Raw genomic sequence first — 26977 nt, 5'->3', positions numbered from 1 at the left:
AAAGGCAGTGAGTATTCATTCTTCACAGGGATTGGTTACAATATTAGAATTTTCCTTAAATGAAACGGAATTGGTTAATGGTTACCTCATATTAATTTGGGGGAAATTTTTAAGTTTTGCTTATGATTTTTAAAGGCATAAGCAAGAAGTGACCCAGGTCAAGTTAACCTCCCTTGTCTTGCAAAATAAGCTAAATTAAGCTTTGCTTGTATGATTAACTGGTTTTGTCTGCTCAGGGAGTTTTCAAGCCTGGTTTCTGTTTGTGTTAACAATCTCTTGCTTGAAGGTTGCTGTCTTCTTTTATTACTCTTGTCAGGGAATGTGTGAAGCTGCCCCCTCTCTTCCCTTTGCTGTTTGCAAAGAACCCCCCGGCCAGAATCAGGTCAATAATCTGGCTGAGTAGGGCTACAAGGTGGAGTGGCCAGCAGGGTGCCTATGGCACCACATTTAAGGAGACACTCACTCTCAGGGTCGTGCATGTGCGGGGTCTGCACCTGCTAGCAAGTGCCTCCTTAAATGTTGCTCCGCAGGCACCTGGCCTGCCTCACTCTGTCCTGGTTCTGGAGCTAACTGAGGACCTGGGGGCGGGTTGTGGGTAAAGCACTGCAGCTCTGAGTGCGCTGAGCTGGAGGAGTTTGAGACAATTCATTTTTCTCTTCGGAGGCCCTTATAATTTGCTGGTCAGCAGCTGTTATCTGGATAAGTGAGGTTGCTAGATAGCTGAATTCTGAATAGTGGAGGTGGTACTAGACAATAATGCCCCTTGGTCTCTATCATTATGCACATAGGACAATAAGTTATTGCCCCCAGAATTAATTTATGGCTTTTATTTTGACTGCCTCATTTGTTTTATTAATCAAGGCTACAGATGTTTCCTAAATAAGGCATATGACATGAGTTTCTCAAAAAAAAAGTGCACATGCACAAAATAATTTTTTAAGATTTACCATAAATTCTAAACGGTTCTCAAACTTTTTGGTCTCAGATCTTTTGGCACTCAATAATTATTGAGAAAACTAAAAAGCGTTTGTTTATGTGCATTATATCTATCAATACTTACTGTATTAATAATTACAATTGATAAATTTTCAAACATAAGAATGCACAGCACACGTTCCATTAGCTGTCAGAGCACTGACGTCATCATACATTATATATCCCCTGGAAAACTCCAGTGCATGTTTGTGAGACAATGTGAGCGAAAAAGGCAAATAATGTCTTAGCATTATAATGAAAACAGCTTTGACCTTGTAGACTCCCCAGAGGGGTCTCAGGGGCTCTTGGGGATCCCAGACTATACTTTGAGAATCACTGTTATAAATCAATATAGAATTGCCTCTAAAAAATGTTTAATTCCCTTAAACCCCAAGGTACAAAATATCCAGACCTATAGCCTATAATGAATAGAACAGGGAACAAAATAGCATATAACTCTGAAAACATTAACGTTCATATGAATTAAAGATTAATTCATATCCAAAATCTATATCTCTGATGCCTAAGCAATATGGCCAGTACAAATGCACTGTCATTTGTGTTTGCTGATTTTTTTGGTGACACTTATGATTCATACAATCAAAACTTCTCTAAGAGTTATGAATGTCCTCATGCAAAGAACATTTTATATTAAAGTAGTTTCCATTATGCCATTGTCTAGGCATATGACATCCAGGATGCAACATGCACACAGTGCCAGAGCTCACCCTCAATAGGAGATACACCTGACAGCATGTATTGCATATTTCATCTAAAAAGGAAGATAATTTGCTCTGCTACCAAAAAAGACAAAACAGGAGTTGGCCAGATAGAGCCTTATTCACCATAATGTTTACAATACATAAAACGTTCACATATTTTATTTCAAACTGAGAATTTGACTTTGAGAATAAGAAATAATCAGGAATAATATACAATTTTCTCCTGCACTCCAAATTTCAAAGGATGGTTTTAGCACATTTATTTTACCTAAAAAAAAGTAACAAAAAGAAAGCCACACACACACAAAAAGACCTATGATCCTGTCAGTCAATGATAACAACTGTTATTATGTGTTCCTCCTGTCTTTTCTATGCCTATATAACATATTCATATGATGTAATTATGCTCTCCATGCTATTAAAAAACTAAATTACATTGCACATGAGGGCCCATAAAATATTTTTAAGTAGGTCAAACAATGTATTATTTGAGCCAGTGAGCCCACGGGAAGGAGAGAACTGGGTTGTTTATATCATTTTGGTGTAGAGACACATACATATAGAAAGGCAGGTTAATACCTTTTAAGAGTTAGGATTTTTTTCCCCTTTAATTTACTGACCACGGAACTCTCGATCATCGAAAATAGACATGGACTGGGTTGGAGAGAGTCAAACCTTTTATGGAGTTACTGGGTTCCTAGTCTTTCGGCAGAGCACAAAGGCCACATATGGGCTGTCTATTTAATAGCTGCCACCAGTGCCCGTCAGTTAGAATGCCCTGGCACTCACCGTGCAGGCCTACCATTGGTGGCATACCTGTGCTTTTTACAGTAGGTAGTCATAGGAAAAATCCACCATAAATAGATCAAGCCCTTTGAAAGCATTTCAATGTTGCAGAGGGAGAGAAAGTCTATATCTGTGAATTAGAAAGGATCAAAGAACGGCCACCCTTGCCAAAGGAGGAAGGAGCTAGCTTTAGTTGCTGGTTCAGAATCCAGCTAATTTTTATGTTGTTCAGGAAAATATTTCCTTGGCCTTAATTTTTCACAGTATCTTGGTTTCTTTCTTTTATCCAAAAAAAATTAACAGTAACTTCTATATCCTTGCTTCTTGAGTCCATCCTGTTGGTACATTTTCTAATTGAGACGATGGGGAAGGATGGATGAGGGGGACAAAAAGCCAACTTTATACACTTGGCAGAAAAGTTCCATGGAATTTGCCCTTTGGTTCTTGAATAAGCAGAAATATAGCAGGATCTCACCTCAATAAACACCCATTTGCTCTAAATCTAAAGATTTAGAGAGCTTCCCAAGGCGAGGTGCCTCCTGACAGTTACAACCCGGGGAAGCTGACAACGCAGGTGGCATGGTTGACTGAGGGTTATTTGCTAAGAAACGCAGCCCAGATTTTGAAAGGGAGGATTCCTTAGAAAGGCAAGGGTGTATTGGCACTGAGAGCCAAAACTGTAGCCCTAATTGCTCCCCTGCCCTTGTTAAGAAATGGAAGACGTGTGTTGACAGTAAGAAGAAATCTAAATGATGGGGTTGGGCGAATGCCTCGGAGCATTCAGCCAGCAGGAGGGTCACCAATGGGAGACATAGTGTTCCCTGCGGGTAACGCAGATGAAGAAAGCTGCCCTTGGAGTGCCAGGGGACGGTTCTTGATTTCTTGGCAGCGAGGAAAAGGAGCTTTTGTGCGGGTACGAATACCCTGCCAGTTAACTATATTTATGGAGCACCTGCTGTGCGGAATTTGAAAAGGAGGAGACAGGCCTTGTCCTCAAGAAGCTTGTGATCAAAGAGAGAAGAAAAGTCCCCAGGTACTGTAAGCCCTTTAGCATTCACAATCACATTTGAAATGAGAGGATTCAGTGATACTTAGGGCGTAGTCTGAGCCTTCTCACTCAAAGTGTGGGTCATGGACTGGCAACATCAGCCTCACCTAGGAGCCTGTTAGAAATGCCAAGTCTTGAACCCTGCCACAGACCCCCGGTCAGACTCTGCACTTGACCAAATCCCTGGATTATTCGTATGCACACAGCAGTTTCAGAAGCACTAGAGGGGCTGTGGAGGTGGTGAGCCTCAAGTGTTTTGAAACAGCAAAGCCACCTGGTTCTAAATTGATGGAAAAGGGCAGTTGATTTACCTGTGAGGTTAAGCAAAGGATCTCATCTTACCTACTTTTGTAAACCCCTGCTCTTGTTAAATCTGTGATGGAAGCTCAGTGAATCCTGACTGCATGGGTGCTTCTTCCTACGGTCCCTGTTCAGGGGGTACTGTGGAAATTGTTGTGAACGAATTATTGTTATAGAGGCAGCTAATGAATTTGGGGAACATGCAAATGATTTTTATGTATGTGTGTATTTATTTATTTATTTTTTTGGTGAGGAAGATTGGCCCTGAGCTAACATCTGTGCCAATCTTCCTCTATTTTGTATGTGGAACGCCGCCACAGCATGGCTTGATGAGTGGTGTGTGGGTCTCCATCTGAGATCCGAACCTGCGAACCCCAGGCCACCAGAGTAGAGAGTGCGAACTTAACCACTACGCCACCAGGCTGGCCCCACAAATGATTTTTGGAGGCTTAGGCAAAGCTGGGCATGATAGAACCTGTATGAGTTAGAGTAAGAGATAGGCATGAGTAGTGCCTTTAAGGCAACAGGGATACCTTGGGGCTCTCAGACTTACCTGCAGTGGTTCATTTTCAGTCTAAGTCATGTGCTGCTTGGCCTTCACCACTCCTGGTTCATCATCTCTCCAGGTTTAGGACAGCTGGAATTCTTTGTTTCAAATGCTTTGAAAACTATTGAGAATCCATCTTCTTATCCTTTCTGTTCTACTAGGATTGATTGTTTGATTGACCAATTTATCTACACTGTGCAAACTCTATAATGCATGTAAATTTCATAAAAATCAATTATTATTACCATTTTACAGTAGGAGAGTGAGGCGCCTACCTTCTCTGTTCAGTTCCCAGATACTTCCTCAGCCCCCACCCCAATTCCAAACATGTTCTAACATGATACAGCCCACAGACCTAGAAATGAGGCAAATCCCTAGCAGACGGCATGTGTGGAAAGACATGAGTGTTATTCTCACAGGCATGTCAGAGTAAAATTGTGGTAATAATGACGATAACCATGAAAAGAGAGGTAAAGCATATATGGGGCTTACCATGTTCCCTGCCCCTGCAGGAACTCATTCATTCCTGCCAAGAACACTTGATTTAGGTTTTGCTATTATTTCCATTGCATAAATGAGGAAATCGAGGCACATTCTAGTCCTATGGATAGGGCAACATCCATATGAGGCCATGTGGCCATGACGACAAGACCAAACAATTCAGTGGGAAAAATGCGGTAATATCTCTGGAAAGTCCATGAGCCCACTTTTGCCTCCACAAGTGTAAGCAGCTGAGAAGGAAGCACAGCCCCGTGCTGCAGAGCCCAGGTTCTGAGTCAGGCAGACCTGGGCCAGAGCCTGGCTCTACCCTTCATGGGCTGTGAGACCTTGGAGGGCCTCAGTTCCCATCTGCAAAATGGGGATAACTATAGTACTGACTTCATAGAGTTGTAAGGATTGTAAGAATTACTATATACTCAGTCCTGCATGCAGTGGGTACCAATAAGTGGTTGTTACTTATTTATTCCTTCACTGGCTGTAAAGTAATGGGGTTTCTGTGATTTTAAGAAGAAAAAGCTCTGGCTCTGCCTACTTACCAGGAAGGCATGCATTTTCCTACTTCCACGTCCTGCAACCAGCCTAAACATGTACCAGCATTAATATTCTATAATGTTTCTGTAGTTCTGACTAACTGATACAGTTGGCTGTTAAGGACCGATGTTCTGTGGATTTGTTGGAAGCTGAACTAAGCCCTTTAAATTCTCATTTTTGTTTGATTTTAGGGCTGTTACACAGAACATTGGGGCTACAGAGACAATGGAAATGGAGAATTCGCATTCAGGACACATTTAGAGTTTCAGTGTCCCAGACGATTCTCTTTTATTTATTTGATTAGAATTCACCCTTAGCCTTACTTCCAAAACAGAATTTTAAGCAACCATGGCCTCCCTTACAAAATGGGCCTTTGTTTACACAGATGCTGAGAAAGCTCGGCCAATTTGATCGTTCATACACAATCACCAAAGACCTCTTTCTTAATTCTTTTTTATCGATTCACTATGCATGTAATGTGTTTTCAGCAATAAAATGAAGTACCAGGGAGAAAGGAAAGGAATGAAAGATCTCTGTCCTTGTTTAGTTGGGAGGGAAAAGAAACATAAATATACTGAGACAACTGGAAAATAATTAGTGAATAAAGAGTGTATTATGATGTGGTCCAGAATGCCAAGAGAATAAGGGAGGGAAACAGAATGAAATAATTAGCTCTGAGAGTCTTACAAGAAATGTCAAAAAGACAGACCAAGATTGCCAAAGGATAATAATAATGGTAATAGTTATTGCTGCACCTTGCAGAGCTCTATCTACATGCCAGGAACTGTACTGTGCATTTTACATAGGATTAGCATACTAAGACATCATTTATTATTCTTATTTCACCAAAGCTGATAGAGACTAAGGAATTGCCCCAGATGACACAACTAATAGGGTGTAGAGTCAGGATTCGAACCTGGGTCTATCTGACACAACCACGTGTAGAGAAAAAACAAAATGTCTCTTGGGGAGAAGATCATCACTCTTCTCCGTGGCAGAAGGGTCAGAAGGTGAAAAGAGAAACCAGCTTTAGAACAGAGGGGCTACTGAGGTACCACAGGAGGAGGCAATTGAGGCAACAAGAGGAAGGAGAGGGAGGAAGTATCTGCTGACAACGGTCTTGAATGCTAACCTGAAGAGTATAGACCTAACCAAATAGGTAACAGGGACCCTCTCGGGTAGAAGAACAGGAGGAAACATAGTTGTGGCATAAGTAACCCCTGCAGCTGTGGGAAAAGACTGGAGGGCAGAGAAACTTGTCTGGAGAGAGAGCCAGCAGGAGCTCCTTGGGCTTTGGGCAACAACGGCCCAGTCCAAAAGATAGTGTATCTGAGAAATTCGCTTCTCGCTCTCAGTATTCTGACACCAGTGTGCTGCAATAACTCATCCAAAGACAAGAGGTCAATATTAGATTTCCATTTCTGTACTCGGTTCTCTGAAAATAAAATGCTTTGACCAAGGGTTTCATCTTCTGCTTGACGTTGGCACTAATGATCCTTTCCATGACATGGCGAAGAAACCAAAGCATTTCTGTTGATCTACGGGACACTTGTGCTTTCACTGTATCTTCCAACAACATCACATCTTCTGCCAATCTGTAAGGTTATATGCTTTTTCTCCTTTGGTTATATTTTTTTCTCCCTCATTAGTAAATAGTAATATACTTATTTACGGTCATCTGAATGAGAGTAGTTGTTTCTTTATAAATGATAAATTGGAGTTTCTACTTGGCACAAAAAATTAGTCATGGGAGAAAGCATTGCTGCATCCTGGCAGCCATGCATAGCTCCTTTCTTGATTTCTGCTACGGTGCAGTCCATTCCTTCTTCTGTGCTCATTCCACCTGCCTAGATCAAAGAGGGCACTTGACCTGCACATGATGATGATCCTTGGGCCAAACTGCTTGTTGTGAGATATTGTCCTCTTTGTTTGGAAAAAGCCACTTGTGGAAAATCCTAGAGCCTGACAAAGATAAGGCTCCTGGGATCCCACAATGTGCCTATAATACAAAAACTTTTCTTTAATATTTAATTATCAAGCAGAAAATTATTCTAAAAGAGATCACCTTCAGTAATTGCCTCTTTTTGCCCTGGAGTAGGAGCAGCTGGTTCACATATGTCATTAATTCCCAGTTCTGGGCATCCATAGGGATTCAGCAGGGAAAATTCTATGCCCTTTCATCAAGGGGTATGCCTTTAGCTACTTGGACGTAGTATATTCTTTAACAGGCTTCACCGCCAGACTGCTCTGTAATTCTGAATATCCACAGCCAGGTCTAAAACCTCAAACCACAGCTTTGAAAATTTTGGGTAAGCGTAGGTGATAATCTACTCCAGGCGTATGCACTTCCAGAAGCAACTGCGAGAGGAGTTGATTATGTTTCCCAGTGAACAGTGGTTTGTCTTGTAATAAAATGAAACGCTGCAAAGCCAGAGGACTTTGGTCCCATCATTATTCAGAAAGTGTATCTCATGAGGGCAGGATGATGTCAGAGGTGCTGCGGTGCCCTTGCTCTGTGGGGAAAGTGGGGTCTCAATTACTGAGCACCAACCTTAACTTAGGCTCTACAGGATGTGAGCGCTTTCAGCTCTAAAGGATGTGCTTGCCACTCACTGTGTCTCATTTCATCCTCCCGGCATCACTGCATATAAGACAAATGTCGTTATGTCCATTTTTCCAATAAGGGAAACAGGCTCAGCACCGTTACTGCCCTGCCTGCTGCCTGAGGGAATACCTAAGTGACAAGGACACATTTTACCTGTGCTCTGTCCATCACTCCTGGAAATCTATATAATACCACTTAGATCCTCACCTCACACCATACATTAAAAGGCAGTGTGTCTTGGGCCTCCCCAATACCATAGGTTGATGCTTTTCTTGCTCCATCCCTCAGGTGAGATGGCTGCCCAGAGTTGAACAAAGCCTGGTAGCTTTTCTCTGTCATAAGTGAGCCTAACACTTCCATTACTCTTTTCATTTCCAGAAAATGAAGTGCCGGCCCCAGCCCCAGCCCCAGCCCCACCCCCAGAAGGTGAGTAAAAACACTGCCTCACATGTTTGGACTGCAAATCCAGAACGTCCATCCCAGCATGATTTGGCCTCTGTTGAAGCTGTGAGCTTTAACTTAACTCCTATGGAGAAGCTGGATGACCCCACCTGTGATAGGTTTATAATAACAGTAATACATTGTGTTTATATAACCCTCTCACGTTAACTGATTTGGTTGGCACGTCATATACTTATAAAACCCTTCGAGTTATACCAAAGTTGTTGTCATGCCCATGTCTTAGCGTTGTGGAGGCTGAGCCTCCAGGGAGCTGAAGGATTTGCAGGGCTGTTTCACAAAGAGGGGAGGGCACACGAAGCCTACATCTTTCTTGTGAGAGTGGGGAGTGGATCCTCAGTACTGGAAGATCAGCAACCCCTTCCTGACATGAACTATGTCACCGTCAAGCACCTCCAGAAACTCCTTGGGGAGTTTCCAGGAAAGTTTGGTGGTCTCTGAGGCTCAACATCAGGAACAGCTTCTCTAGTTCTTAGCACCCTGTTGTCCACCAGGGGCAACAAAAGAAAACAAGGAATGAAGAGTTCCAGTGAACTCCTTAGCAGGTAGAGGCAGTGCCCAGCGATGCACCATAGGTAAAGCCTGCTTTTACATCCACATAGACCTAAGGAAGAGAACAGGATTGGAAGAATGACAAGCCCAAGTGTGATGTTAAACTCCCAACATGGATCTTCAAAATCATTTGTCTGCTCAGGCAAATGGTGCCCAAGAAGGAGGCAACCAAAATTATGTGCATTTTCCCATGAAGATACCAAAGTGCCCTCTCTAATCACTTTTCCTCCTCAATAAGATGAGATACTGGCATTCATTTAAGAATTATTCACAGGGTATTTACCATGTGCTATTGACCAAATACTCATGAATGACTAGGTGCAGACATGCTGTACCAGATGGGGAGCTCTAAATAGAACACATTTTCCTATATTCAGTTTGTTTACAGCCAAGTAGAAAATAAAATACAGTGGGGAGAACCGTACATTAAATAAAATGTAACCACTACATTGAAAGTCAGGCAATACCATAAGAACCTCACAAGGTGGTACGTGATTTCATGCAGGTTACTTGAATTGACAACGTGGTGTGAAGCCAGGGGCTAGGAGATCACTGGAGACCAGTCCAGCCTAGACGAAAGCAGGAGTTGAATAAGGCCTCAGTTTCTGATGATCTTTTTGCGTAGTAATCTACAAGGAGATGATGACGCTCTTCAACCCAGCAGATCATTTTCCAGTGGGGCAGTCTGAGAAATCTGTTCACAGGAGCCCCTTTGTTCCGCTAAGAATACTAGATGCACACACTTAAAACCCTTAAATAGTATGGAAATAGCTATGTGTTGAAATGAATGCAAACGGGCTCAGTGCCATATGAACTCACAGAGGAGCCAGCTCAGGTTAGTTATCTTTTACGCAGAGTAGACGTGTGACATTCTTCTTAGAATCTTCTTCCTTCGTAGGTTTTCTCCTTGTACATACAGATTTGTTTTTGCCAACACTGAGTACACTGAGGACCTACAGGCCTTTACGGACATACCCTTTCCCTTCTCCTCTTCAGATCAGTGGCTGTCACGGGGCCTCTACAGAGTCCCTTTTATTACGCCATATTTCATAGTCATTGCACAATATTGACCTCTTGTTGCTAAAACAAGCCTCCACCCAACTTTGCTCAAATTGTCTTTGTTAGTTAAATAAGACTCAGATCTCTATTCATCAGTCAAAAAAAAAGAGGGACAGAATTCATGCTTGAAACAATTCTTTTCTTACAGATACAGGTCAGACACTATTTGCCAGTATCTAAACTAATATGATTCTTGACAGAGAGAAGTGCAAACTAGATGGTCTCAACTGATAAAATCTGATGTTACTGCTCTTGCATTGCATTTATTGCCACTTAACCCAGAAGATTAACATGTACACTTTGAAATATTGTACAGTTACCGATTTTATACCCTAGCTCTTTACTATGATATTATCTAGAAGTTCAAACTATTGGAACCACAACATGGATCAAACTTCCTGAAAAAGCCACTCACGTGGGGTCTAAAATGAAGTGATCCATATTTTTTACTCACTTCCACGCCAGCATGTTATAACATGGTCCCAGCATAGTTAAGTATATTCTAACAAAATCTGTATTGCATGTTTCTATGTATACTTTTTTCGGAAATGACGAGATCTCCTAATTGCTTTTATTAAAGGTTTAATGTGACTCTACATTATAATTCCCAATTCATAATTCACATAGTATAGGATAATAAATGAGTAGATAGCATCATTTATGATCTGTCCTGTTGTCATTAATTTCTTCTCTCCTCTCCTCCACCCCATTGCTCATCACACAATAAAATGCTTTCTTTAAGATACTTTTAAAATTGTGCTTGTACTTTCCACACAGAACCAAAAAAAGAGAAGGAAGCTGGAACTGCACCAGCAAAAGGTGAGTTGGAGGGAGGGAGAATGAGGCTGAATTCACAAAATTAGAAGCAGAAAGAGGTCAGTGATGATTGCCATGGTGGCCCCACAGAATTTCTCTGCATTGTCTTGCATCAGTGTGGTTTAGAGTTCTTTGTTTGCATCCTGTCTGCACGACCCATCAGACAGGTGCTTTGATCAGTTTTCATTAGTCATCAGTCAAAAAAAAGAGAGAATTCATGCTTGAAACAATTCTTTTCTTACATATACAGGTCAGACACTATTTCCAAGTATCTAAACTAATATGATTCTTGACAGAGAGAAGTGCAAACTAGATGGTCTCAACTGATAAAATCTGATGTTACTGCTCTTGTATTGCATTTATTGCCACTTAACCCAGAAGATTAACATGTGTGCCAAAATATATTCTTTGAAACTATTGTGTAATTACCGATTTTATGCCCTGGCTCCTTTCTATACTATTATCTAGAAGTCCAAACTATTGGAACCATAACACGGATCAAACTTCCTTAAAAAGTCAGTCCCTTGTTGGGTCTAAAATGGGCTGGCCCAGTGGCATAGTGGTTAAGTTCGTGTTCCCCTTCAGCGGCCCGGGGTTCACAGGTTCGGATCCCAGGAGTGGACCTATGCACCACTTATCAAGCCACACTTTGGCAGGTGTCCCACATATAAAGTAGAGGAAGATGGGCACAGATGTTAGCCCAGGGCCAGTCTTTCTCAGCAAAAAGAGGAGGACTGACAATGGATGTTAGCTCAGGGACAATCTTCTTCACAAAAATAAACAAATAAATAAATAGGATATGTTAAAAAAAAATAAAGATTAAAATAAAATGAAGTGACCTACATTTTATACTCACTTCCACGCCAGCATGTTTTAACATGGTCCTGGCATAGTTAAGTATATTCTAACAAAATCTGTATTGCATGTTTCCACGTATACTTTTTTCGAAAGTGACCAGATTTACTAACTGCTTTTGAAAGTTTACTATGACTCTACAGTCTAATTCCCAAATTCATAATTCACGTAGTATAGGATAATAAATGAGTAGATAGCATCATTTATCTGTTCTATTGTCATTAATTTCTTCTCTCTTCTCCTCCACCCCATTGCTCATCACACAATACAATACTTTCTTTAAGATATTTTTAAAATTGTTCTTGTACTTTCCACACAGAACCAAATAAAGAGAAGGAAGCCGGAACTACACCAGTAAAAGGTGAGTTGGAGGGAGAGAGAATGAGGCTAAATTCACGAAATTAGAAGCAGAAAGAGGTCAGTGATGATTGCCATGGTGGCCCCACAGAATTTCTCTGCATTGTCTTGCATCAGTGTGGTTTAGAGTTCTTTGTTTGCATCCTGTCTGCACGACCCATCAGCCTAATGATGAATGGTGCTTTGATCAGTTTTCATTAGTCTTCAGTCAAAAAAAAAGAAAGAATTCATGCTTGAAACAATTCTTTTCTTACATATACAGGTCAGACACTATTTGCAAGTATCTAAACTAATACGATTCTTGACAGAGAGAAGTGTAAACTAGATGGTCTCAACTGATAAAATCTGATGTTACTGCTCTTATATTGCATTTATTGCCATTCAACTCAACCCAGATTAACATGTGTACCAAAACATTATCTTTGAAACCATTGTACAATTACCGATTTTATACCCTGGCTACTTACTATGATATCATCTAGAAGTCCAAACTATTGGACCCATTACATGGATCAAACTTCCTTAAAAAGTCAGTCCCTTGTTGGGGTCTAAAAAGGGCCGGCACGATGGCATAGTGGTTAAGTTCCAGCGCTCTGCTTTGGCGGCCTGGGGTTCACAGGTTCGGATCCCAGATGCAAACCTATGCACCGCCCATCAAGCTACACTGTGGCAGGTGTCCCATATATAAAGTAGAGGAAGATGGGCACAGATGTTAGCCCAGGGCCAATCTTTCTCAGCAAAAAGAGGAGGATTGACAACGGATGTTAGCTCAGGACCAATCTTTCTCACAATATATAAATAAATAAATAAATAAATAAATAAATAAATAAATAAATAAATAAATAAATAGGACATGTTAAAAAAAATAAAGATAAAAATAAAATGAAGTGACCTGCATTTTATACTCAATTCCACGCCAGCATGTTTTAACATGGTCCTGGCATAGTTAAGTATATTCTAACAAAATCTGTATTGCATGTTTCTATGTATACTTTTTTCAAAAGTGACCAGATTTACTAATTGCTTTTATTAAAAGTTTAATATGACTCTACAGTCTAATTCCCAAATTCATAATTCACGTAGTATAGGATAATAAATAAGTAGATAGCATCATTTATGATCTGTCCTGTTGTCATTAATTTCTTCTCTCCTCTCCTCCACCCCATTGCTCATCACACAATAAAATGCTTTCTTTAAGATACTTTTAAAATTGTGCTTGTACTTTCCACACAGAACCAAAAAAAGAGAAGGAAGCTGGAACTGCACCAGCAAAAGGTGAGTTGGAGGGAGGGAGAATGAGGCTGAATTCACAAAATTAGAAGCAGAAAGAGGTCAGTGATGATTGCCATGGTGGCCCCACAGAATTTCTCTGCATTGTCTTGCATCGGTGTGGTTTAGAGTTCTTTGTTTGCATCCTGTCTGCACGACCCATCAGCCTAATGATGAACGGTGCTTTGATCAGTTTTCATTAGTCATCAGTCAAAAAAAAGAGAGAATTCGTGCTTGAAACAATTCTTTTCTTACATATACAGGTCAGACACTATTTCCAAGTATCTAAACTAATATGATTCTTGACAGAGAGAAGTGCAAACTAGATGGTCTCAACTGATAAAATCTGATGTTACTGCTCTTGTATTGCATTTATTGCCACTCAACTCAACCCAGATTAACATGTGTACCAAAATATTCTCTTTGAAACTATTCAAAGAGTTACAGTTACCGATTTTACACCCTAGCTCCTTACTATGGTATCATCTAGAAGTCCAAACTATGGGAACCATTACATGGATTAAACTTCCTTAAAAAGTCAGTCCCTTGTTGGGGTCTAAAATGAAGTGACCCACATTTTATACTCACTTCCATGCCAGCATGTTATAACACAGTCCCAGCATAGTTAAGTATGTTCTAACAAAATCTGTATTGCATGTTTCTATATATACTTTTTCAAAAGTCATCAGATTTACTAACTGCTTTTAGTAAAAGTTTAATGCGATTCTATAGTATAATTCCCAAATTCATAATTCACGTAGTATAGGATAATAAATGAGTAGATAGCATCATTTATCCGTTCTATTGTCATTAATTTCTTCTCTCCTCTCCTCTACCCCATTGATCATCACACAATAAAATGCTTTCTTTAAGATACTTTTAAAATTGTGCTTGTACTTTCCACACAGAACCAAAAAAAGAGAAGGAAGCCGGAACTACACCAGCAAAAGGTGAGTTGGAGGGAGGGAGAGTGAGGCTGAATTCACAAAATTAGAAGCAGAAAGAGGTCAGTGATGATTGCCATGGTGGCCCCATAGAATTTCTCTGCATTGTCTTGCATCAGTGTGGTTTAGAGTTCTTTGTTTGCCTCCTGTCTGCACGACCCATCAGCCTAATGATGAACGATGCTTTGATCAGTTTTCATTATAGACTTTTCTAAAAGAAAAAACAACACTGATAAAAATATCACAAGCACTTGTTGAGATGCCAGCAAATTTACTGGTAGTTTCCGAGTCCTGACATGCATGTGAAGGAAGAGAGGTGTCTGGTCTTCTTGGGATTATACCAATATGGCAAATTATCTGGATTACCTAGATTGTTTTTTATTGGAATTTTTTCATCTTACTGTGTGAACTATTCTAGGTTTCACTAGTAATTTTGAAGATGAGTATCTCATTTTGTAGCACTGACTATGTATTCATGTAGATTTATGTAAGGATTTATATAGATGGACAATACAACCTTAAGCAAACATCACGTTGCTCCTTTTTAAATTGGAAACTCATTTATTTCTGTAATATTATTCTATTTTTACTTTATATGGAGATAGTCCAGCTTTAGAAAATGAATAATCTTTATCATGTCCTGCTGTGGATCCATGAAATACTAATTCTTTTGTCTCCTCATGGAGGAAGTTATTGTCAGTACTGACCATCTGCCTTAAGCTAAGGGGCATTAGTCTTCTATAGAAGAAAGTTTTCACAGAGGTAGATTTAACAATTCTGCTTTACATGTTTGTATCATCATTTTTAAAAGTTCATCTTTTATTTGTGTAATGAATAACATAGTCTAAATTTTGGAATAACCACTTATTTCCTGACTACAATAAGACCTTTCTCTTTTTTCTGGACTCCACTCAAGAGCATCTTAAGTATCTCTTTGTTCTCACTGTGTCATATTTCATTACCTAATTGCTATGACATTATTTTCTCCTATACATTAGTAAAACACTTTTTTGCTTTCTTTCAGTACGTTGAACCACTTTTCTTCAGCTAACTTGAACTTATGCTCTCATAAATGAACACATAATGTTAGTACACTTATGTACTTGACCTTCAGTGGCTTCCATGGATAGCAACCTGAGTACTAATCCTGGCCACGTGGGCCACAGTCTGAAGGTTACTTGCTTATGGAATGCAGACAGTGCAGACTCCTGGAGCTCCTTCCATGAGATGGGTTCAAGGATGTTGGGACATCCTGCCTGAAGTTACTGTAACATTATTCTCTATAAAGCCGATGGCATACACCTCTGTTTCCAAATTTGGAAAGGTGCTTGAACCAGGCTGTAAGGCTCAACCAATAGAGCAGATGATGTAATCCCAGAGGGCAAGCTGTCAAAGTTTAAACAAAGCTTGTGCCTGACCATTCATCTGAAAAGTCATCAAATTATATTTGTATGCTTAAATGAGAAAATGCCTTTCTGTAAATTAAAATCAACCAACCAACCAACTAGTCAACCAACCAACAAAAATTTTTTTCTTTATGCAGAACACAATACAATGAAAGAGCAAGGCCAGATGACTAGGGCAGCTGAAACTAGTAGCATTTTCTTCTGACATTTGCAGAAGTTAAGCAAGGCCCTGGCTCAGATGCATAAAACTGCCATGTGTGTATTTGCTTCACGTGGCTAGGAAGCAAATCAATTTAGGATAGAAAGTGACATCCCTAAATAAAGAAGGTAAGTGGAAAGTTATTTCTAAATATACAGTCCTCTTCAACTATTACTCACTTTCATCAAGGACAGAGAAATTTCAAAGAAAATACTTAAGCAAAAAGTAGACACAATAATCAGTGCTGTGTATACCCCTGGTTGAGATAGCAGCCTTGCATGAGCATAAAGAAGATTGACAGGTGCAACAGACGTTTTCTCCAGCATTGGCTAGAATGTCCTTCACCCTAACCCCACCCTCAGTGCCTCTAATTGTTTTTCAACCATTCAACTCAGGTTTCACTCCTTTGTCAGCTTTTCCCTGACCATCCTAGCTCTCTCTCATTTCCACTTTCTCCTCCTGATTTCTCTTGGACCTATTGCCTCTGTCGTTAAATCACTCTTTTCTCCACTTAATCACATATTAATGGTTCACTCCTTTTCCTAACAGGTTGTAAACTTTTTGACAGTCAGGCACCATGTCTTAACACCTCTTTGGGCCTTTCATCTTATTTCTTCCAGTGTCTGGCAGAGAACTGCATGTGGCAATCTCCTAATAAATACTTGTCGAATGAATGAACAATTGAATTTCCATGCTGCCTTACCTGCAGATCATGCAGATGATAGTAATCTGGATAGATTTGTATTCCATTTAACATGTTGGCTGGGCAAGAGGATGAGCATCCCATGCATACTTTTAGTTAGTGAGGTCAGAATGAGATACCAGCACTGTGCATTAAGAATGCTCATCCTCAGAAGAGATGTATGATGTAAAACCAACTCAAAGCTATTGAAAATGGTCACACCTGGATGTTAGCACATTTTCAGCACTTTGATTAGTCCTCTATCTAATTAGTTGAAGTATATTCAACTGATAGCTCTAAGACTGTCACTATTAAGAACATTATTCATAGTAACGCAGCCTTATTATCTTTCCTAGATTGCCTGAATCATTCTGCAAAGGCTTGGAAATGTCCTAAAAAAATTTTTCTAGCCACAGAATGTTGTTTGGTTCTGATATCAATCTTATAAGTAGTGTTTGTGGTTAGATTTGTCAACTTTCTCACATTTATTAAGAGTTTCTGCCTGGGAAACAGCTGATTTTCCAGGAAGGGGTTTTATTATTTGCTTCTTTGCTTCTGAACTTGTCCATCCAGCTATCCTGCTCCCTAACACTGCCCACTTTGTCCTAGAATTGAAACAATAGGGATGAGAGTAAAGAAATGTGTTTAACCAAACAGCAATACCAGAATTTAGATGTACAAATCCCTTGCAGAGTGTCCATACTGGGAGGCAATATCCTTATAAAAATAATGCTGCTGTGGCTTAGAATTCTTCCAGAAAAATGACAGGTGGCAAATCAATGGAATGCAAAATATAGATTCTTTTCTATATCCTCAGTAGGGCCAAAGATCTGCCTTTTGTTCTAATGTTCACGTATTCAGCAGGTATTTACTGAGTGTTAGCTATGTGCTAGGTGCTGGTCTGGACACTGGGTCCTGCCCTCCAGGAGCCGACTTTAGGGAGCTTACAGGGGAGAACAACCACCAGCAGAAGACAGTGGATTTCAAGTTTGGAAGCAGACAATTGTCATGGAGGGCCATCTGTAGAAAATAATGTGGGTTCTCAAATGGGATCCTACTTTATTTTGGTCAACCAACATTGTAAGTGTGAACATAGGGTAATGAGACTGAGTCTCTTCTGTGCCTTAACAATTGGCCCTGTGGGAAGTTTCCAAACTGGTCCTGTGGGTGGTTCCAAATGTGCCAGCAGCATTAGAATCAGGGACCACTTTGAAGATCAGTGGTCTTCATTGCAATGACTAAGTTCTGATTTTTTTTTAATATTTATTTTTGCATTTATTCGTTTCTAGTCTGTATATTTTTTGGTAAGCCCAATTGGAATAGTTACTGTCTCTTTTATTTTTCTTTCAGAAAAATAATTGCCTTTGGTAATTGCTGCAAAGGAAGTAAAAACTTACTTTCTTTTTCCAGGCATTAACATTAACATTACCACATAAACTACTGTGAATGAACCCTGTGTTTTAAATATCTCACATAACTTGAGATGAAGAGTCTTTCTTTTGGTGTAAATGTGGTTGGCAGATGAGGAAGGAAATCAGCAGAAGTTCCAGTAAATTTCTCCTAAATTATGATTTTTTTAAATTGAAAGAATGATTATCATTTTTTCACCTAGGTCCTTTACATCTGCAATAACATTATCCTGGTGCTTTTTACTGCATACTAAAATATTTTTGTACAATTTTGCCTTTAGGTGTCAGACAATCAACCATCTACTAAAAAGTCTTTGTACTTTATCTATATATTCTAATTACATTATTTCTTTGTAATGAATTTGGTTAAAAATTTACATCACCATACTTTTCAATTCTAAGACAGAACCATCATAAAATGCAACATTGGTTTAATAGATTTTGGGGGAAAAACTCATTAACTAAACTTATATATTGTAAGATGAATCCTGATCTCAAAAGCATCAAAGTGTGAAGGCATATGTCTTCTCATTAAGAAAATATGATAAATTAATCAAATGCCTCAAAACATGATGAATTAATGTTACCTGTCGATGTTATTGTCTTCCATCTCTGGTTGTTCTTGTTGCCATTGTTAATTTTGGTCACATACGCCAATAATTACCGCAGCTGATTACCCTGCTTGAGGAACTCATAAATTGTCTAAATCAAACAAGGTATTTAATGAGGCTTATTTACAGTCACTTATATTTTAATTTTATATGCTCTTTGGTCTTTACTCTAAAATCTCAACAATTGTCCCAAGTTTGTTTTACTTAAAAAATTAATTTAAAAAGGCAATTTAAATCAACCATAAGTAGAAGTTATTTTATGCCCAAGAGAGTGTGGAGAATTTCAAGAATGTACACATTCTACCACTGCTGGAGTTCCCTCCCTCGCATTCCAGATTTCACGTGTACCCCCCAAAATCCCAGGCTTGTAATATGAGACTGAGTTCTTTCTCGACTTTCCAGGCATTCTTATCTGGGAACTTCAGTCATTTAAAGAATCATTTTTACAGTTTTACAAATGCTATTTTCCCACGATTTAAAGACAAATAAAATTCTGCTTTGGTAAATCTCCCTTCTGTGTAGCTGGGGGAGACAGCTCTGCTGCTCTGCGGTCTGTGGTCTTCATGTACACTGTTTTTTAAAAAGCCAAAACCAGATGTGTACATTTTCATCGTCATTGTAGTCACTTCTAAATAGAAAAAAAAAAAAAACTATGACTTACATATTGTGTTTTTTGTTTTGTTTTGTTTGAAAATGTTCTTTGTATGATGCCATGCCTTTCATATATGTGTTGTTGAATTAGGCACAATGCAAAAGACTTGGATATTCAATTTCCCTTCTAGCAGTAGAACTCGCTTTTCCATGGTAAATAAGAACAATTAAACCTTTCATTCTCATCCAATTCAACCAAATTCCACCAGGTGACTTTTCAAGAATTTCAGGTCAGGATCCCAACATCTTAACTACATTTCTCAATCTAAAGGGATGCCAGGACCAAAGCTACTTTTAAAAAAAGAGAAAGAGTAAATTTTGCCCTTGTCAATTATATTTTCTAGCACTTCAGTAAATTTGAAAATTTATGTACAATGAATCAAATAGTGCCAATTGAGAAGTAATTGCTGTTTGGAAGTAACATTGGATCATCTAAAGTATCATTTCACAATACTTTGAACTACTGCTTTAATATGTGGTGCCTTAAAAGTCTAAAATAATTGTGCACATCCCCGCAAATAGTCTTAACATTTAGTGGACATTGAAACTACTCACCCATCAAATTTTTGCTAAAAAATGGATTATCTTTTCATTTTAGTTTTATGAAAGTATGTGAATACTCTTTTTTCAATCATTTAGCATTCTAAACAATTAACCCAAGGATTCATTACACACTGTACACAAAGCAAACAAACAAAAAACAGCCACAAAACCTGTATAAAATGAAGTGTCGATTTGACTCAAAATTGTTCTAGTTTCTAGTTTATATATAATAAACGAAGCTCCTTTCTAAGATTTGGTTGAGATTTAAAACTTCATTTTCAAGAATTTTTACAGGACTTTATATCAACATTCTTTACATATTTCAGTAAATAGAAGTCTTCAAATAGGTTACAAGAATAAAATACTAACATCGAATTAAATTAATGGCAAATAATATAGAACAATTGCAAGGTATTTTATTTTTGGTTATGTGAAATTTTAATTATCTAACAGTCTTCTGAAATACAGAATTCCCCTGACAGCTCAGAAATACGTACACTTCCTCAAATGCACGGTTTTGTGGCATGTTAATGGATATTCCCAGCGAAAAGGATTCAAAAGTGAACTAAGTTTGCTAAACTGCTAACTGCTATATCATTTCTTGTCTCCACCCCCAGAGCCAGCACATATCAGCACAAAGCTGAAGGCTTTGAGATATCCCTCAGCAAACGTGCACACACAATACAATAAAATACAAGCATTTAACTTTATTTAGCCTAGCGTTTTCCAAGCTTCTTTGACCACAGAAAGCTTCCTCTGAAGAATTCCGAATCTCACAGTATCCAGTGAATCTCCTCTTGGGTTCTGAAGATTTAACATTTATGTTCTCTATATATTACATTGGTTATTTTGTTAAAAAGTAATAAAATGTATCTCCAGTTGACTTTTAGAAAAGAAATTTCAGACTAGTAATTAATATTTGTTGTAAATATTCTATCATGTCATACCAAAATGTGCTATTTTCCCTCTTCTTTTCAGGAATTTTTTCCATCACATGCATGTGTTTTCTGTATTCTATTTTATATAATCATATAAGTTTGTATTTTGAAATCCAAAATTATTCCAGTATTTTAACTACAAAAGATTATTATTATTGACACTAACACTAGTCGTCATGCTCTGGGAGGGGAGGGGCAGAGGTTCAGATAACACCAAATGCCTATTTAAGCGTCTAAAATGTAAAGACACTTTGAAATTCAGACGTTTTAGAAAAGAGGAGTATTCAGTGCCTCTGTGCATAAACACTACAAGGCATATTTTAAATTTCACAGATGTGCATGGGTAAATATTTTAAAAATTATACATTGGCCAACACCAATATAATCTTGGGAAAATGCTTATAAAGTTCCTAAAATAATTATTGGTGAACTTGGTAAGTATCACCAACTGATTTATATTAGTTACTGTTGACTTTTGTTTCCTAAATACAGAAGGGGAATTAATCACAAGGTTTTCAGGGTGGTGGATAAAGAGTTCTCAAACGATACATGTTTGCTTTTATGTCTGTGTCCAAATGATCGTGGCATATGAATTATGTCTGTAATTGACTTTAGTTATAAAACAAGAACTCGACAACCACTTCCATTGTTGATTTCATCGAGGTTAGATTTTTAGCATTAATTTTTTTCCTAACCTACGATCACGTAAAACACTTACATAGAGTTCCATATTTCAGTCTACACTTCCATTGGATTAACCTACTCTCTCATCTTTTTATTTATTTTTCTCTTTGGCCCGAAGTACTCAAGTTTAATCTTTCAGGTACCAAGTCTTCTAAGGCTTACTCATCAGTTGAAAGTGTTTTGTGTAGTTTCTCCTCTTCTTTTTCAGATTTCTCTTTTCTCAGGATACTCGAGACGAAGTCCTTTTCTCCTTGACGTTTTATTCCTATTTCTTGTTTCAGATGAAGAGGAAGTCTTCCTGCCTAGTGCCCTACCTCCAGGTTAGGATGATTCCAACCCTTCCTCCCACTTTGTAGTTTATTATTAATTGACGGTAAAAGAAAAGAAAAGGCAGAGCCCCTTGGTGAGAACATGCGCAGAGCAGGACCACCAGGTTTTGCCAGCACCAGTACCAAGAGGGAAAACGTTGGCTTTAGCGGCAATTTTTGCTTTCCATGAGAAAATTTTTTAAAAGAGGCTTTCTTTGTGAAATAAATGACTAGTAAATCTTGGGTATAAATTTTAGGGGCAAAAATGTTTGTCTTCTATGTCCGGCTATATACTCTTTTTCCACGTTCTTTAGATATTTGGATTTTTTTATTTTATCAACATTTTTTAAAGAAGACACATACTTGTTATAGATGCTTTCATAGTTGAAGCTCTCCTGATTTTTCCATCCAAGCCAACTTCTAGCTTTCTCTCCCCATCATCACAAGAGACAGGGTTTGGGGGAATCCAAGAAGGTTGAAGTCAGCCCTCCATTTCCACCCCCTTCCCCTTGTATCACCCAAATCACGCTTTCCTTTCAGGTTTGGGTAGTCGGGCCCTGGAAAGAAAAGATTCAGGTGAGCACACGCCTGGAGCAAGGTGTCTCGGCCCCATCCTAATATAATCACTACTGACCTCATTTCTTGAAGCTGTATTGATTCTAATCTTTGTTTTATTCCGTTTGTAGCTTTTTAAGCAATCTTTCGTTACATTTTCTCTTACAAGAAAACTAATGTATTGAGAAATAATTAATTTTGCATGATACACACACACACACAAATTCAGGAATCTAGCCACGTATACCACAGGTTTGTTGGTTTTATTATAACTACCATTTTTAACATTTGCAAATACAAAGAGATTAAAAAACTTTTAAAATCTCCATTACTGGGATGTGCTGAATTAGATCATAATTCACATTTTTATAGAACTTTACATAAAATTGATACAACACCTACAAACGCATCCTGTCAGCTGTGCTACAATTCTATGATGTCATTCATTCATTCAACAAATTTGTATTGAGGGCCGACTATGATCCTCCTATGGGCCTCTTCTGGGCCAGACACTTTTGCAGGCACTTGCAGGTATAGAAATGAACAAAACAATAAAAATTCCTGCCATCATCTTGCAAATGTGAATGGCCACTATTCATTATTGCTATTAAGATCACAGACACACACAACATAAAATTTTAACATCAACTTGGGTATTAAAAAAGATTGTGTAACCATGTGACTACATTACATAACTTCGTTGTGAAAATGATGGTCTCCTATGGATACAAATGCTAAGCGTGATTGATACATGAAAACTAAAATAACTAAATACACATTTCCTTTTTTTCAAGAAACATTAACAGGTAGAGAGTTGGCAACCCATGCATTTTTTTTTCCAGTTATTAAGTGGCTGAAACTGAACTTCTCTGCCTTCAGCTCTTGGAGACAGAGGGAACATCTATAGTTCTCTCCCCTACCCTTCTCATTGGAGTTGACTGCTGATTAATACCAGATAAGCACCTGGAGTACAAACTAGAAAACGCAAAACAAACTTCACTTCCAGCATGTCTCTCTTCATGGGAAAGCCTCAAAGAGTATATTTTACTTTCTGTTTTTTCGTTTTTTTTCTTTTTTCAGGACACTCCTAGTATCCTTGAAATTTGTACCTGTAGGTCATGGTCTGTTACTTAATTGTCAAACCATGGCCAGATCTATATAACCCTAATAGAATTGTCTAATGACACAACAGTAGGAATCTAGAAATACCAGGCCAAGCTTGGCTGTCTGACTCTTCCCAGTTGACCTACAAACTGACCCATCCAATTCTGTTGTTGTATAGATATGGCCTTATAGTCAGTCACCTGGAAAAATACTAAGAGTACTGCTTTAATATATTTCCCACCATTATTTGTCTGTTAGAGGACAGGCAGGTTGAGGAACCAAAGGAACCACGCTGCCAACAAGGACAGAGTAACAACTTAACCTGAAAAGTTTTACTATTTCTAGGAATTAGCAAATGTTCCTTTATTCCATCATGGAAGAGATATCCCTGTAAGAATGGGCTGTCACCCTCTACTGATGGCTGGGAGAGATAGATGGAAAGGATGATGTTATATTTATCCAGGTTTATTAGACAAAGAAAAGCTTCACGTTGATGAGACCAACAAACCCAGGTAAGTCTGCCTAAGAAGGACCCGGCCCTGAAATGATGCTTTTCCTCCTTTCTGCTCATTAGAATGGTCTCTTGGCGAATCACCTGCCACAGAAGATCAAGATAAACAGAATGCCAATTCTCAGCTCTCCACCCTGTTGGTGGAAAAGCCTCAATCAGGAACAGTGAAAGTTGGTGAGTATTAAATCCTGCATTTTTTAAAAAATGGAAATGAAATGCACATAACATAAAATTAACCATTTTAAAGTGAACAATCAGTGGCTATTAGTACACTCAATGTCGTGCAACCACCACCTCTATCTAGTTCCAAAACATTGTCATCACCTAAACAGAAACCATGTACTCCATTAAGCAGTCACCCTCCATTCTCCCTCCCCGCAGCACCTGGCAACCACGAATCTGCTTTGTCTCTATGGATTTCCCTATTTTAGATATTTCATATAAGTGACACCTCACAATACATGACCTTTTGTGTCTGGCTTCTTTCACTTAGCGTGTTTTCAAGGTTCATCCAAGTTGTAGCATGAATCAATACTTCCTTTCCTTTTTATGGCTGAATAATACTCCATTGGATGTATATACTAAATCCTGCTTTTTACAACCTGAAAAGGTGAGAAACAGCTATCATTTGAGTAACTTTTAGCATGTAGTAGTTGAGTGCCTGGACCCTGGAGCCAGGTTGGGTTCAAATCAGTTTCCTCATCTGTAAAATAGGGGTAATACTACCTGTGAAGTACTTTGAACAGTGCCTGGCATATCTTAAAGTTCTGAGCCCGTGTTTGCTGTCCTTATGGTGTGCCCCATTCCATAAGATGATTACAAATCTGCACACCTGCTAGATCATAATGTGTAGCATCTCAGAGGAAGCTAGTTAGACAGATGGTTCAATTTTGGAGATAGTCATTCAAAAAATATTGATTATACCTCTTGTTTTAGGCACTGTGCTGAACACTGAGTGTAACACGTGAGCACTCAGAACTGACAGTCTGGGCCGGCCCCGTGGCGTAGTGGTTAAGTGCGCGCGCTCCGCTTCTGGCAGCCCGGGTTCACATCCCGGGCGTGCACCGACGCACTGCTTGTCAGGCCATGCTGAGGCGGTGTCCCATATAAAGTGGAGGAAGATGGGCACGGATGTTGGCCCAGGGCCAGTCTTCCTCAGCAAAGAGAGCAGGATTGGCACGGAAGTTGGCTCAGGGTTGATCTTCCTCAGAAGAAAAAAAAAAAAAACTGACAGTCTTTATGGGAGGAGCACACAACAAGAAATTAAACAAATAAACAGATAATCACAAAAGCCAAGTGCCATGAAAGAAACAAACAGGGTGGTAAGTTAGAGAAGGACTTGCAGATCCAGGAATTTTAACTAAATAAAATTTTATAAGGAATATATTGTGATCAGAACTAGCCTTTGACACTTACCAAATATTATGCAAATGAGCACGTGGCTGACTATATTTTAAAATTACTTCTTTTAGGTCTAGAATGTAGCAGCACACTGCATGAGAATGGAAAAGTTGGCTCCCCTCATGTTTCTGGAAGACATCAAAATGCTGGGCTGGCTGCTGGTCTAGGGTTTGGTTGTCCTCAGGGTCTAATCGGTCAATACAAACAGATAGGCAGGTTTAATTCAAAAAGATCAGTTTCATTTAGTCATGTTCCTATAATTCCAGACTTCCCATTGTGTTGCCTAATAAAAAGGATGGAAAAAATCCATATATTTGAGGTTTTTTCCTCTTTTTTTGCTCTAATAATTAATACATTGGAAAGTGCTCAGAAAACTACAAATGAGGTACCTTTTAAACATCACTACTTGCCAACACAGTAAATTTGTAAAGTGATTTTATTTTAATTTTATTTATTTTTTATCAGGAAGGCAACTTCATTTTTTTTTCTTTTTTTTTTTCTTTACCTTTTGATCCCCTTCACCTATTTCTCTCACCCCTACCCCCCCGCCTCTGGCAACCACCAATGTTCTCTATCTATGAGTTTGTTTTGTTTTGTTTTTTTATATTCCACATATAATAGAGATCACACAGTATTTGTCTTTCTCTGTATGACTTATTTTACTTAGCACAATGCCTCGAGGTCCATTCATGTTGTCACAAATGTCAAGATATCATTCTTTTTTATGGCTGAATAATAAATAGTCCATTGTGTATATGCACCACAATTTCTTTATCCATTCATCCATCAGCAGACACTTAGCTTGTTTCCATATCTTGGCTATTGTAGATAATGCCGTTGTAAATCTTTTATCTTTTCAAATTAGTGTTTTCATTTTCTTCAGAAGAACATCCAGATGTGGAATTTCTGGATCATATGGTAGTTCTGTTTTTAACTTTTTGAGGAACTTCCAAACTGTTTTCCACAGCGGCTGCACCAATTTGCATCCCCACCAACAGTGCACAAGTGTTTCCTTATCTCCATATCCTCACTAACACTTGTTATTTCTTGTCTTTTTGATAATAGCCATTCTAACAGGTATGAAGTGATATCTCATCGTGGTTTTGATTTGCATTTCCCTGATGATTAATGATGTTGGGCATCTTTTCATATACCTGTTGGCCATCTGTATATCTTCTTCGGAAAAATGTCTATTCAGATCTTCTGCCCATTTTTTGATGACATTGTTTGGTTTTTGCTATTGAGTTATATGAGTTATTTCTATATTTTGGATATTAGCCCCTTATCAGATATATGATTTACAAATATTTTCTCCCATTCAGTGGGTTGGCTTTTCATTTTGCTGATGGTTTCCTTTGCTGTGCAGAAGTTTTTTAGTATGATGTAGTCCCATTTACTTATTTTTGCTTTTGTTGCTTTTTTTTTTTTTTTTTTTGAGGAGATCAGCCCTGTGCTAACATCTGGCAATACTCCCCTTTTTTTTGCTGAGGAAGACTGGCCCTGGACTAACATTGGTGCCCATCTCCCTCCACTTTATATGGGATGCCGCCACAGCATGGCTTGCCAAGCAGTGTGTTCGTGAGTGCCTGAGATCCGAACCGGCGAACCTCGGGCCGCTGCAGCAGAGCGCGCACACTTAACCCCTTGCG

At 38.8% G+C, this 26977-nt stretch overlaps 1 protein-coding gene across 7 annotated transcripts in view; it reads left to right on the top strand.

Moving 5' to 3' along the window:
* MYBPC1 (myosin binding protein C1) overlaps nucleotides 1-26977 on the top strand; it is a 91137-nt gene that overhangs the window by 9148 nt on the left and 55012 nt on the right. For 2 of the 7 annotated variants that reach the window (XM_058568565.1, XM_058568562.1), the window contains exons 2-9: nucleotides 8394-8441; nucleotides 10863-10904; nucleotides 12076-12117; nucleotides 13347-13388; nucleotides 14291-14332; nucleotides 21731-21769; nucleotides 22298-22333; nucleotides 23991-24101. In XM_058568565.1, the coding sequence (XP_058424548.1) occupies nucleotides 8394-8441; nucleotides 10863-10904; nucleotides 12076-12117; nucleotides 13347-13388; nucleotides 14291-14332; nucleotides 21731-21769; nucleotides 22298-22333; nucleotides 23991-24101 (402 nt within the window). The remainder of the gene's footprint in view (nucleotides 1-8393; nucleotides 8442-10862; nucleotides 10905-12075; nucleotides 12118-13346; nucleotides 13389-14290; nucleotides 14333-21730; nucleotides 21770-22297; nucleotides 22334-23990; nucleotides 24102-26977) is intronic. The other 5 variants (XM_058568568.1, XM_058568566.1, XM_058568564.1 and 2 more) reach the window with 4 other exon arrangements.

This window comes from Diceros bicornis, chromosome 25 (genome assembly GCF_020826845.1).
Source record: "Diceros bicornis minor isolate mBicDic1 chromosome 25, mDicBic1.mat.cur, whole genome shotgun sequence".
Classification (NCBI taxonomy): domain Eukaryota; kingdom Metazoa; phylum Chordata; class Mammalia; order Perissodactyla; family Rhinocerotidae; genus Diceros; species Diceros bicornis.
This window is presented reverse-complemented; position numbering and strand designations above follow the sequence as displayed.